This window comes from Manis pentadactyla, chromosome 17, assembly GCF_030020395.1.
Source record: "Manis pentadactyla isolate mManPen7 chromosome 17, mManPen7.hap1, whole genome shotgun sequence".
NCBI lineage: Eukaryota > Metazoa > Chordata > Mammalia > Pholidota > Manidae > Manis > Manis pentadactyla.
The window spans coordinates 6815230-6829604 of NC_080035.1; the positions used below are offsets into that span (position 1 = coordinate 6815230).

General features: G+C 36.0%; 1 protein-coding gene across 14 annotated transcripts in view; it reads left to right on the forward strand.

Annotated features, from left to right (window-relative positions):
- The window catches only part of CAB39L (calcium binding protein 39 like), a 259969-nt gene that overhangs the window by 90059 nt on the left and 155535 nt on the right, over positions 1-14375 (forward strand). For all 14 annotated transcript variants that reach the window (XM_057494579.1, XM_057494574.1, XM_057494573.1 and 11 more), the window contains 2 exons: positions 3776-3917; positions 5284-5448. In XM_057494579.1, coding sequence (XP_057350562.1) covers positions 3807-3917; positions 5284-5448 — 276 coding nt within the window. In that variant the 5' untranslated portion in view covers positions 3776-3806. The remainder of the gene's footprint in view (positions 1-3775; positions 3918-5283; positions 5449-14375) is intronic.

Sequence of the window (14375 nt, forward strand, 5' to 3'; positions counted from 1 at the left end):
TTTAATTGCATATCTCTGATCATTAGCGATGTGAAGCATCTTTTCATGTGTCTGTTGGCCATCTGAATTTCTTCCTTGGAGAAGTGCCTTTTCAGATCCTCTGCCCATATTTTAATTAGATTAGTTGCTTTTTGGTTGTTGAGGCACATGAGCTCTTTATATATTTTGGATGTCAACCCCTCATAGTATATGTCATTTATGAAAATATTCTCCATACTGTAGGATGCCTTTTTGTTCTACTGGTGGTATCCTTTGCTATACAGAAGCTTTTTACTTTGATGTAGTCCCACTTGTTCATTTTTGCTTTGGTTTCCCTTGCCCAAGGAGATATGTTCATGAAAAAGTTGCTCATGTTTATATTCAAGGGAGTTTTGCCTGTGTTTCCTTCTAAGAGTTTAATGGTTTCATGAATTATATTCAGGTGTGCGATCCATTTCAAGGTTACTTTTGTGTATGGAGTTACAAAGTAATCCAGTTTCATTCTCTTACATGTAGCTGTCCAGTTTTGTCAACATTAGCTGTTGAAGAGACTGTCATTTACCCATTGTATATCCATGGCTCCTTTATCATATATTAATTGGCCATATATGCTTGGTTTAATATCTGGACTCTCTAGTCTGTTTCATTGATCTGTGGGTGTGTTCTTGTGCCAGTACCAATTGTCTTGATTACTGTGGCTTTGTAGTAGAACTTGAAGTCAGGAGCAGAATTCCCCCACTTTATTCTTCCTTCTCAGGATTGTTTTGGCTATTTGGTGTCTTTTGTGGTTCTGTATGAATTTTAGAACTATTTGTTCCAGTTCGTTGAAGAATGTTGTTGGTATTTTGATACGGATTGCATTGAATCTGTAGACTGCTTTAGGCAGGATGGCCATTTTGACAATATTAATTGTTCCTACCCAAGAGCATGGGATGAGTTTCCATTTGTTAGTGTCCTCTTTAATTTCTCTTAAGAGTGTCTTGTAGTTTTCAGGGTTTAGGTCTTTCACTTCCTTGGTTAGGTTTATTCCTAGGTATTTTTTTCTTTTTGAAGGAATTGTTTTCCTGATTTCTCTTTCTGCTAGTTCATCGTTAGTGTATAGGAAAGCAACAGATTTCAGTGTATTAATTTTGTATCCTGCAACTTTGCTGAATTCTGATACTAGTTCTAGTAGTTTTGGAGTGGAGTCTTTAGGGTTTTTTATGTACAATATCATGTCATCTGCTAACAGTGACAGTTTGACTTCTTCCTTACTAATCTGGATGCCTTTCATTTCTTTGTGTTGTCTGATTGCCATGGCTAGGACCTCCAGTACTATGTTGAATAAAAGCGGGCAGAGTGGGCATCCTTGTCTTGTTCCTGATCTTAGAAGAAAAGCTTTCAGCTTTTCACTCTTAAGTATGATGTTGGCTGTGGGTTTGTCATATATGGCCTTTATTATGTTGAGGTATTTGTCCTCTATACATATTTTGTTGAGAGTTTTTATTATGATTGGGTGTTGAATGTTGTCAAATGCTTTTTCAGCATCTATGGAGATGATCATGTGATTTTTGTCCTTCTTTTTATTGATATAGTGGATGGTGTTGATGGATTTTTTAATGCTGTACCATCCTTGCTTCCATGAGATGAGTCCCCCTTGATCATGGTTTATGATCCTCTTGATGCATTTTTTAATTCGTTTTGCTCATATTTTGTTGAGAATTTTTTTCATCTATTTTGATGAGGAATATTGGTCTGTAGTTTTGTTTTTTTTTGTTGTGTCTTTGCCTGGTTTTTGTATTAGAGTGATGCTGGCTTCATAGAATGCTTTTTGAAGTATTCCCTCCTCTTCTATTTTTTGGAAAACTTTAAGGAGAATGGGTATTATGTCTTCTCTAAATGTCTGATAGAATTTAGTGCTGAATCCTTCTGGTCCAGGGGTTTTGTTCTTGGGTAATTTTTTCATTACAATCAATTTCATTGATGGAAATTTTTCTGTTCAGATTTTCTGTTTCTTCCTGTGTCAGCCTTGGAAGGTTGTATTTTTCTAGAAAATTGTCCATTTCTTCTAGGTTATCCAGTTTGTTTTCATATAATTTTTCATAGTATTCTCTAATAATTCTTTGTATTTCTATGGTGTCCATAGTGGTTTTTCCTTTCTCATTTCTGATTCTATTTAAATCTGTAGATTCTCTTTTTTTCTTAATAAGTCTGGCTAGGAGTTTACCTGTTTTGTTTATTTTCTCCCAGGACCAGCTCTTGGTTTCAGTAATTTTTTCTGTTGTTTTAGTCTTCTGAATTTTATTTATTTCCTCTCTGATCTTTATTATGTCCCTCCTTCTACTAAGTTTGGGCCTTATTTGTTCTTTTTCCAGCTTCCTTAATTGTGAATTTAGACTATTCATTTGGTATTGTTCTTCCTTCTTTAAATAAGTCTGTATTGCTATATGCTTTTCTCTTAGAACTGCCTTAACTGTGTCCCACAGAAGTTGGCTCATGGAACTGTTGTTTTCATTTGTCTCCATATATTGCTTGAACTCATGTTTTAATTTGGTCATTGATCCTTTTATTATTTAGGACCATGTTGTTAAGCCTGCATGTTTGAGAGGCTTTTTGTTTCCTTTGTACAATTTATTTCTAGTTTTGTAGATTTGTGATTGAGATGGTTGGTACAATTTCAATCTTTTTGAATTTGCTGAGGCTCTTTTTTTCACCTAGTATGTGGTCTATTCTGAAACTTGAATGAAGTTGCACTTGAGAAGAATGTGTATCCTGCTGCTTTTGGGTTGAGTGTTCTATAGGTATCTGTTAGTAGTATTCTATTTTTGTTTTAAAGTACATTTACTTCTATGTATAGAAAATGTTCAGGAGGAATATAACCAAACTAATAGAGTTATCATCTCTGGGCGTTTGGTTAATGAAAGTCTTTGATTTATTACATCAGATTTCTGTAATGTTTGAAATATTATGTTTATAAATATAAAGTAAGTGAATATGCCTTTACTAATTGGAGCCTTCAATTATTTTTTTTCCCTAATACTTATATTTTTAGTACACAATGACAGCTGTATTTGGCTTTCTGTGCTCTATGTAAATTGGTATTCTCAAAAACAAGAATTAGCATTCCTTTTCCCTTCTCCTCCCCTCCCACCATGGTAACCTTCATTTCCAGTGTTTATGGCTAGCTGAATATCTGAAGAGTAAATAAAGAACAGGTTCTCAAAAATTTTACATTTCAGCTTTGTGATTGTCATGGAGTAGCATGCTTTTAAATATTCCTTTTCCACAACATATAGATCATAGTCCCACTTTTGGTTTACATGTTTTATTTTGTCTATAATTATTATCATCGTAATCATCACACTGTTTAGTCAAAATATGTAGTTTTAAATCAGTTTATTCTCTAAAAGTACTACTTTTCCCATTCCTGTATAATCCTTTGGTGTATGTTGTTAAAAAATGTTAAACTTTGAGTAAAAAGTTTCCAGGCAAAGTTTTGTAAATGTCTTTCTTAATGTGGTATGGGGGGGAGTTGATACTATGGGTGAATGTAGTAACCACATTGTTTTTCACGTGAAACCTTCATAAGAGGTTTTGTATCGATCATACCTTAATAAAACAATCTTTCTTAAAATATTTTCTATATATTTAAGTTTAGCATGAAACTTGATGAAACTCATTTTAGTTTGACCAATTTTAATGTTTCAAATTACTAATTAACCAAATTAAGGTTATTGAAAATTTGTAAGATACTTTTTTTATAACAATTTAATCATGTTAAGTGTTAAATTCATAGTTTTTGTTTGTTTGTTTGTAGCATTCCATATTGGAAGAGGAGATTTCTGTAGATGAAAAAAATGCCTTTGTTTAGTAAATCACACAAAAATCCTGCAGAAATCGTGAAAGCTCTGAAGGACAACATGGCCATCTTGGAAAAGCAAGACAAAAAAACAGACAAGGTATGAGCTAAAGCAAAAATGTTATTAGAAAGCATATATATTACAGGACCAAAATCCAACATAAAAGCTTGATGAGGAATTCCAAAATGGTCTGTGATGTGCACATAGGGTCTCTATACATTTATTTAAATTGACTTCAGGTTTTATGTAACTGATAATTGTTGATTCTGTTGTCTTATATTCTTGGATTACTATCTCCAGCCTCTGACCAACCTTGGATCCCTCAGACTATAGAACTTAAAAATCTAAGGAGTTATACTGTTATATAATGATATACTGGCATCAAAGGTAAAAGGCTTTTGTTTAAAGATCAACTGATTGAAATCCTCTACTATTGTGCAATCTCATTTTTAACATTGTTTTAATATCCTAATAAGAAGGGTTTCATCATAGGGAGATCTTTTTTGTATTTTTGTTATTCTTGCTAAGGGATGTTAAATCATACATATTTGATTTCTTAAGTGCCTAGTTTATGATAAGATTCGAGATATGTATACATTAAACTTGAGTTCATAGTATTTTTCTGTCCCAGTGTATGATACATCCTCTTTACTTGTAAGGATATAGAAATATTTTTTTATTGTGTACCCTGTAAGGGATGTAGAAATGTATTTGTAGTTCTAGTGTACCATGTAATATTGAGTGAGATATTGGCCCAAACAGAAGGAAGGAATGACCTTCATAAAGTGGTAGATCTAAATGGCAAAAGAAAGAAAAAAATATGAAAAGATACCCATTTTCATTAAGAATCAGGAAGAGTCCAATTAAAACTATAATACATTCATATTATACACCTACTATCTTGGCAAAATGAAAAGGTTTTACAATTCAGTGGTTTTTAGTATACTCACAGGTTGTACAACCATCACCACTATGAAGTTCTAGAACATCTTACCACCCCAAAAAAGAAACCCTGTACTAATTAGCATTCATTCCTCATTCTCCTCTCCCCAGGTAGCACCTACTAGTCTACTGTCTACTTGTATAGATTTTCCTCTTAGGTTTAAAATATAGGGAGGTGTTTTTTTTAAGTTTCATAGGTACCAAAAAGGTAATGATTATGTGTAAGGGATAAGTGGATTGACAAAGTTTATGGGTTTTGACAAGTTATAATTAACTTTTAAAAAGTTTGTTTCAATTTATGTTGGCTAAGTAGAAATCAGTGGAGATACTTTTATATAAATAAATTTTAATAATCTTTTCCAAAATAAAAAAAGCAATGTCTACAAAATGGTATTTTGTTTGTTTGTAATGGTATAGTGTTTATTGATCATAAGTAAAGAGGGCCTAACAAGTGGTTTTTTTGTTTGTTTATAGCCCAAATGTTTTAATTTCTCTTAACTCTTAGCATCATTTTGGTCACCAGGCTTCAGAAGAAGTGGCAAAATCACTGCAAGCAATGAAAGAAATTCTGTGTGGGACAAGTGACAAGGAATTCCCAACAGAAGCTGTGGCTCAGCTAGCACAAGAACTCTATAATAGTGGGCTACTGGTGACACTGATAGCTGACTTACAGCTGATAGACTTCGAGGTAAGCTATCATAAAAGGTACAACTGTAAATATTTTACTTTATTTTTTATTGTTATTGTTAATATATTATTTTAAAATCCAGTGTTTTCCTACCTCTAGTCTTATTTATTCGTTTTGCAGTACTTTTCTTCGCCATGCCTCATTTATTGTAAAATTGGAAGGTTACAAATATATATTTTAAAAAGTAAAAAGGTAGGAGGAAACTCAAGATGGTAGCATGAGAGGTGAGACAGAGAATTCCTCCCAAAACCATATATAGTGTGAAAATATAGTGAATACAACTATCCCTAAAACAGCAACAGGAAAGAATTCTGCCCCAGACTGCATACAGACCTCATGAACAGAGCAGACCTCACAAAACAGGGTAACGTAGGAAAGCCTTGATCTAGCAGGACCCAAGCCCTTCCCCCTGCTCAGCTCACTGGCAGGAGGAAGAGAAACAGCATGGAAGGGGAGGAAGCCTAAGACTGCTGAACACCCAGCCCTGGAGGTCTGCTTTGGAGCACAAACCTACATTGAGTGGTGCTTTGGAGGTTGGTGGTGTTGGGGAGCTGGGACAGGAGGAGTGCTTAAGAGACTGAGATTCCGGCCATTTGTAGAGGATGGGGATCCACATCCGGCTGCTCTGGGATGAAGGAAAGGCAGGTGGTCTGAGACTGCCTAACAGTGAGAGGACTGCTGAAGGGGCAGGGTTTACACGGAGGTTGCTATGTGGGAGAAGGAATAGGTGGACAAGGATGTCTGGGCACACTCTGTTCAGCAGGTTGGGTACTTTGATGAGCCTCTGGCGTTCCATACTCCTGGCTGGCTACTCAGCTCCGAGGCCCCCAACTGTGACACGCAGCCTGCAGTGCCTTCCTCCTGGCCTGCTGGAATCTGCTTGCAAACCGGCAGTCACTACGCTGGAGTCATGCCAGCAAGAGGGAGGCCCCGCCTACAACAGCTAGAGACACCAAGCACAGAGGCTCACACCGTGTGCTCCACCCACTGGCTCTGAGACAGGAACCACAGCCGGGAATCAGGAAAGAGCTCTTTCCTCCCCCCAGGCACCAGTGCTGCTCCCCTACGACTCCCAAACTCACTTGAGGGGCAGATCAGCTCCAGACACAAGAGCTTCTGGGCACTAGAGGACACCACATAGAATTATGAAATGTCAAAGGAACCTGGTTCAGACAAAAATCTCACAAACCAAATGGGCCAAATGCAACTGAACTCACTAATCTTCCTGAAAGAAAGTTCAAAATCAAAATCATAAACGTGCTCATGGATGTTCAGAAAAATATTCAAGAACTCATGGATGAATTTAAGACAGAGATGCAATCATTAAGAAATTCCATATCTAAAATGAAACACACAATGGAGGAATTTAAAAGAAGATTAGATGTAGTAGAAGAGAAGGTACATGGAATAGAAATTAGAGAAGAGGAATATAAAGAAGCTGAGGCACAGAGAGAAAAAGGGATCTCTAAGAATGAAAGAATATTGAGAGAACTGTGTGACCAATCCAAACGGAACAATATCCGCATTATAGGGGTACCAGAAGAAGAAGAGAGAGAAAAAGGGATAGAAAGTGTTATTGAGGAGATAATTGCTGAAAACTTCCCCAATCTGGGGAAGGAGATAGTCTCTCAAGCCTTGAAGGTGGACAGATCTCTCAACAACACAAGGGACCCAAGGAAGACAACACCAAGACATATAATAATTTAAATGGCAGAGATCAAGGATAAAGACAAGACTTTTAAAAGCAGCTAGAGAGAGAAATAAGATCACATACAAAGGAAAACCCATCAGGCTATCATGAGATTTATCAACAGAAACCTTAAAGGCCAGAAGGGAGTGGCACAATATATTTAATACAAAGAAGCAGAAGGGCCTCAAACCAAGAATACTCTACCCGCCAAGGTTATCATTTGAATTTGGAGGATGGAATAAACAATTTTCAGATAAGCAAAAGCTGAGAGAATTTACCTCCCACAAACTACCCCTACAGTGCATTTTGGAGGAAGTACTATAGATGGAAGTATTCCTAAGGCTAAATAGATGTCACCCAAGGGATAGACAAGAGTACAGAATAAGATACCTAACATATAAAGAACGGAGGAGGAAGAAAAAGAGGAAAAAAAAAAACCTTTAGGTTGTGTTTGTAATAGCATACCAAGGGAGTTAAACTAGACTGTTAGATAGTAAGGGAATTACCCTTGAACCTTTGGTAACCATGAAGCTAAATCCTGCAATGACAATAAGTACATACCTATCAATAATCACCCTAAATGTAAATGGTGTGAATGCACCATTAAAAAGACACACAGTCACAGAATGGACAAAAAAACAAAACTCAACTGTATGCTGCCTACAAGAGACTCACTTTAAACCAAAAGACATACACAGACTGAAAGTGAAGGGATGGAAAAAAATATTTCATGCAAGTAATAGGGAGAAAAAAGCAGGAGTTGCAGTACTTGTATCAGATAAAATAGACTTCAAAACAAAGTACCAAGAGACAAAGAAGAACATTATGTAATGATAAAGGGGTCAGACCAACAAGAGCATATAACTATTATAAATATCTATGCACCCAACACAGGATCACCTACATATGTGAAACAAATACTAACAGAATTAAAGGGGGAAATAGAATGCAATGCATTTATTTTAGGAGACTTCAACACACCACTCACTCCAAAGGACAGATCAACCAGACAGACAAAAGCAAAGAGACAGAGGCACTGAACAACGTATTAGAACAGATGGACCTAACGGACATCTACAGAACATTTCATCCAAATGCAACAGGATATACATTCTTCTCAAGTGCATATGGAACATTTCCAAGAATAGATCATATACTAGGCCATAAAAAGAGCCTCAGTAGATTCAAAAAGATTGAAACTGTACCAACCAGCTTCTCAGATCACAAAGGTATAAAACTAGAAATAAATTGTACAAAGAAAACAAAAAAGCCAACAAACACATGCAGGCTTAACAACATGCTACCAAATAATCAATGGATCAATGACCGAATAAAAACAGAGATCAAACAATATATGGAGTCAAATGACAACAATAATTCTACACTGTGAAATCTGTGGGACACAGCGAAGACTGTGCTACGAGGGAAGTATACTGCAATACAGGCCTACCTCAGGGAAAAAGAACAATCCCTTATGAACAACATAAACTCACAATTAACAAAATTAATTTTGTTAGTTTTGGTTAGTCAACCAAAAGAAAGGATGAAAGTGTAGAAAAGGAAGAACAAATGAGGCCCAAAGTCAGTAGAAGTAGGGACATAATAAAGATTAGAGCAAAAATAAATAAAATCAAGAAGAATAAAACAAAAGAAAGACTCAATAAAAGCAGGATTTGGTTCTTTGAGAAAATAAACAAAATAGATAAACCCCTAGCCAGACTTATCAAGAAAAAAACAGTCTACACACATAAACAGAATCAGAACTGAGAAAGGAAAAATCACTATGGACACTACAGAAATACAAAGAATTATGAGAGAATAGTATGAAGAATTATATGGTAACATACTGAATAACCTAGAAGAAATGGACAACTTTCTAGAAAAATACAACCTTCCAAGGCTGACCCAAGAAGAAACAGAAAATCTGAATAGACCGATTACCAGCAAAGAAATTGAGTTGGTAATCAAAAAACTACCTAAGAAGGAAATTCCTGGACCAGATGGTTTCACTGCTGAATTTTATCAAATATTTATTGAAGACCTAATACCCATCCTCCTTAAAGTTTTCCAAAAAGTAGAAGAGAAGGGAATACTCCCAAACTCATTCTACAAGGCCAATATCACTCTAATACCAAAACCAGGCAAGGACACCACAAAAAAGGAAAATTACAGAGCAATATCCCTGATGAACATAGGTGCAAAAATACTCAACAAAACATTAGAAAAACAAATACAAAAATACATGAAAAAGATCATCCACCATTATCGAGTGGGATTCATCCCAGGGATGCAGGGATGTTACAACATCTGAAAATCCAGCAAATTCATGCACCACATCAACAAAAAGAACAAAAACCACATGATCATCTCCATAGATGCTGAAAAATCACTTAACAATATTCAACATTAAATTCATGATATAAACTCTCAACAAAATGGGTACAGAGGGAAAGTACCTCAGCATAATAAAGGCCATATATGATAAACCCACAGCCAACATCATACTTAATAGTGAGAAGCTGAAAGCTTTTCCTTTAAGATCGAGAACAAGACAAGGATGCCCACTCTCCCCACTTTTATTCAACATAGTTCTGGAGGTCCTAGTCATGGCAATCAGACAACACAAAGAAATAAAAGGCATCCAGATTGGTAAGGAAGAAGTCAAACTGTCCCTGTTTGCAGATTACATGCTATTGTATTTAAAAAACCCTAAAGAATCCACTCCAAAACTACTAGAACTAATATCTGAATTCAGCAAAGTTGCAGAATACAAAGTTAATACACAGAAATCTGTTGCATTCCTATACACTAATGATGAAATAGCAGAAAGAGAAATCAGGAAAGCAATTCCATTCACAATTGCATCAAAAAGAATAAAATACCTAGGAATAAAACTAACCAAGGATGTGAAAGACCTATACTCTGAAAACTACAAGACACTCATGAGAGAAATTTAAAAGTACACTACTTAAATGAAAACACACCCATGCTCACAGATAGGAAGGATTAATATTGTCAAAATGGCCATCCTGCCTCAAGCAATCTATAGATTCAATGCAATCCCTATCAAAATACCAACAGCATTCTGCAATGAACTAGAGCAAATTGTTCTAAAATTCATATGGAACCACAAAAGACCCTGAATAGCCAAAGCAATCCTGAGAGAGAAGAATAAAGCGGAGTGAATTATGCTCCCTGACTTCCAGCTCTATTACAAAGCCACAGTAATCAAGACAATTTGTTACTGGCACAAGAACACACCCATAGATCAATGTAACAGACTAGAAGGCCCAGATGTAAACCCATGCATATGTGGTCAATTAATATATGATAAAGGAGCCATGGATATACAATGGAGAAATGACTGCCTCTTCAACAGCTGGTGTTGGAAAAACTGGACAGCTACATGTAAGAGAATGAAACTGGATCATTGTCTAACCCCATACACAAAAGTAAACTCAAAATGGATCAAAGACCTGAATGTAACTAATGAAACCATAAAACTCTTAGAAGAAAACATAGGCAAACATCTCTTGAACATAAACATGAGCAGCCTCTTCATGAACATATCTCTCCGGGCAAGGGAGACAAGCAAAAATGAATAAGTGGGACTATATCAAATTAAAAAGCTTCCGTACTGCAAAGGACACAATCAGTAGAACAAAAAGACATCCTCCATGTGGGAGAATATATTCATAAATAATATATCCAATAAGGGGTTGACATCCAAATTATATAAAGAGCTCATGCACCTCAACAAACAAAAAGCAAATAATCCAAATAAAAAATGGGCAGAGGAGCTGAAAAGACAGTTCTCCAAAAGAAGAAATTCAGATGGCCAACAGGCACATGAATAGATGCTCCACATCCCTAATCATCAGAGAAATGCAAATTAAAACCACAGTGAGTTGTCACCTCACCCCAGTTAGGATGGCCACCATTCAAAAGACAAACATCAACAAATGTTGACAGGTATGTGGAGAAAGGGGAACCCTCCTACACTGCTGGTGGGAATGTAAACTAGTTCAACCATTGTGGAGAGCAGTATGGAGGTTCCTCAAAAAACTCAAAATAGAAATACCTTTTACCCAGGGATTCCTCTGTTAGGAATTTACCCTAAAAATGCTGGAGCCCAGTGTGAAAAAGACATATGCACCCCTATGTTTATCACAGCACTATTCACAACAGCCAAGAAATGGAAACAACCTAAGTGTCCATCAGTAGATGAATCGATAAAGAAGATGTGGTGCATATACACAATGGAATATTATTCAGCCATAAGAAGAAAACAAATCCTACCATTTGCAACTACATGGATGGAGCTAGAGTGTATTATTTTCAGTGAAATAAGGCAGGTGGAGAAAGACAAGTATCAAATGATTTCACTCATCAGTGGAGTATAACCACAAAGAAAAAACTGAAGGAACAACAAAGAAAAAACTGAAGGAACAAAACAGCAGCAGACTCACAGAACCCAAGAATGGACTAACAGTTACCAAAGGGAAAGGGATTGGGGAGGACGGGAGGGAAGGTAGGGATAAGGTAGAAAAAGTGGCATTACGATTAGCATACATAATGTAGCATTGGGAGTCACGGGAAAGACAGCATATACAGAGAAGACAAGTAGTGATTCTATAGCATCTTAGTACACTGTTGGACAGTGACAGTAATGGGATATGTGGGGGGGACTTGATAATAGGGGGAGTCTATTAACCATAATGTTGTTCAAGTAATTGTTCATTAACGATATCAAAAAACAACAAAAAACACAGCTCTACTCTTTGATGTTTCAAAACACAATATGATAAGAAATCGAAGGATGAAAGTGTATTGCATGTTAAGAGTTGATACGTTCATTTATAGACCTGTGTACCTTGCAAAACTGGGTGGATGCAGAGTCAACTGTTGAGGCTGAATTAGCAGCTCAAAGAAACAGAAAACTTTCTAGTGTGATAATTTAATTTGTTATGATTATTTCTTGCTATGTTTAAAAACAATCAGCAAAAAAATGCTCCAGTATAAGCTTCCCATTAACCCATTTCATGATCCTGAGTTTCTGAAAATTTCTGACCCTTTTTAAAAACAATTTTCTGTTCCCTTGCCCTGATTAAAGTGGTCCTTCACCTTTAGTTCTATTCCTGTAAAAATGAAAAATCATAAAGGTACAAGCTTTGACTATACCTCATGCATTTAGCAATTCAAAATGCTTACCATGTGTGTAGAGAATTGATCTATTTGGTTGTTTATGTATTTTGCACCTGTCATTAGACAAATTAAGGTAGAGAATTTATAATGACAGGTTTTAATACTGTATCATATTGAATGAAATTTTATGTTATTGTTGCCCTATTGTCCTTTTTAAACTAAGGAACAAAAACTTTAGAAACATTTATCTATAAGAGAACATAATTTCTGGGTCATTAAAAATGGCATTTGACATCACGCCTTTAATCAGAAGGGTGACCTGTTGTTTGTATTCTCCCTGTAAAATTTAAGACAATGTCCATTTATTTTTATCTTACCATCCTTTTTGAGGTATGTAATCTGTCATAGGATAAAGACTGCTAATGCCATGTATAAAAATGTTTTGTCTGCCCAGCTGCTCTGCTTTCAGGGAATTCTCCCTCCCTCCCCACCCATGTGACAGTGGGACCAACAATTTTGTGCAGCATGACATCCTGCCCAGCACACACTGATTGGCCTAGTATTGACACCTGACCAAAGCAGGCCTGAGTATTTTTGCACAATTCTAGACCTAGAACTGAGATAGAACCCCAGTCTTTACCCAGGAGCTAAAGATTTTATATGTAGTTTCTGCATCACTGGCCAGGTTTCCTACCATGCAGGCTAAAGATGTAGAGGAAGCCAGCCTACAGAGAAAGACTGAAAGAAGAATGAAGAAGATAGGTAGAGAGATGGAGTGGTCAGGGTGTGGAGGAGCTCCCCAGTGGAATACATGTAATATGTAAACTTAATTATACATGTACACCTCATTTTATTGCTCTTCACTTTGTTTCATAGATACTAGTTTTTTACAAATTGAAAGTTGTGGCAACCCTGTGTTAAATAAGTCTGTTAGTGTTATTTTTCCAGTAATACTTGTCTACTTTGTGTCTCTATGTCACATTTTGGTAATTCTTGCAATATATCAAACTTTATTATTATTATTATTATTACATTTGTTATAGTGATCTATTATCAGTGATTACAACTTGCTGACTTGCTTTATTACATTATATATTAACAATATAACATAATATAACATAATATATCATTTACATAATATACCTATTTTGTTATATTAATTCATTTGACTTGCTTTATTGCAATATTCACTTTATTGCAGTGGCCTGAAACTGAAACTGCAATATCTCTGAGGTATGCCTGGTACTTAAAAATTTTTGAGAGCTCCTAATTTTGAGCTAGCCTGTGCTCAAGTTCTCTGAAACTTTCTCAATATCTGTACATTAGCTTAGTTTGAATGTTAGTCCCCTGCAAAAGAGTCCTTCTAAGCCATGTAGTGAACAGCTCCCAGCTCCCTAGCCCATCTAGTTCTGCTACTGAAATTCAGTACAGTCGTTTGCCCTACCTACCTCAACTCTCCCACCTCACAGCCCCAAGCCAACACATACAGAGCTGAATAGAAGAGTCTGTGACTTCAGTGGATGTAATTATGTTTCATTTTTTGAAATTAAATAATTTATAAGCAGCAACAGTCTCCCTCTTTGATACACAGCTTTGTGATATAGAACAACTCCATCATCCCTCAAAATTCTTCCATGCCCCTTTGTAAACATCTCCTTTTCCCAACCCCAGCCTCTGGCAATCACTGATCTATCTTCTGTGTCTGTATTTTTGCCTTTGGAAGTCTGGCTTCTTTCACTTACTATAGTGCATTTGAGATTCAGCCCTATTGTTACCAAGTATCAGGAGTTTGTTCCTTTTTATTGCTGAGTGTTGTTCCATTGTGTAGTGTACCACAGATCATTTGTCCATTCCACAGTTGAGAAATATTTGGAGAATTTCCAGCTTTCAGCAATTGCATATGAAAAGAAAGCTCTATGACCATTTTATGTACAGTTTTTTTGGTGTGTGAATTTAGATTTTTAGTTCATTTGAATAAATACCTAGGATGATTGTTATGTAGTGTCAGTTTTTTTTTGTTTGTTTGCTTTTGGCTTTCATTTTTTAATTTTAGCCATTCCAGTAAGTGTTGATGGTTTATCACTGTGTATCA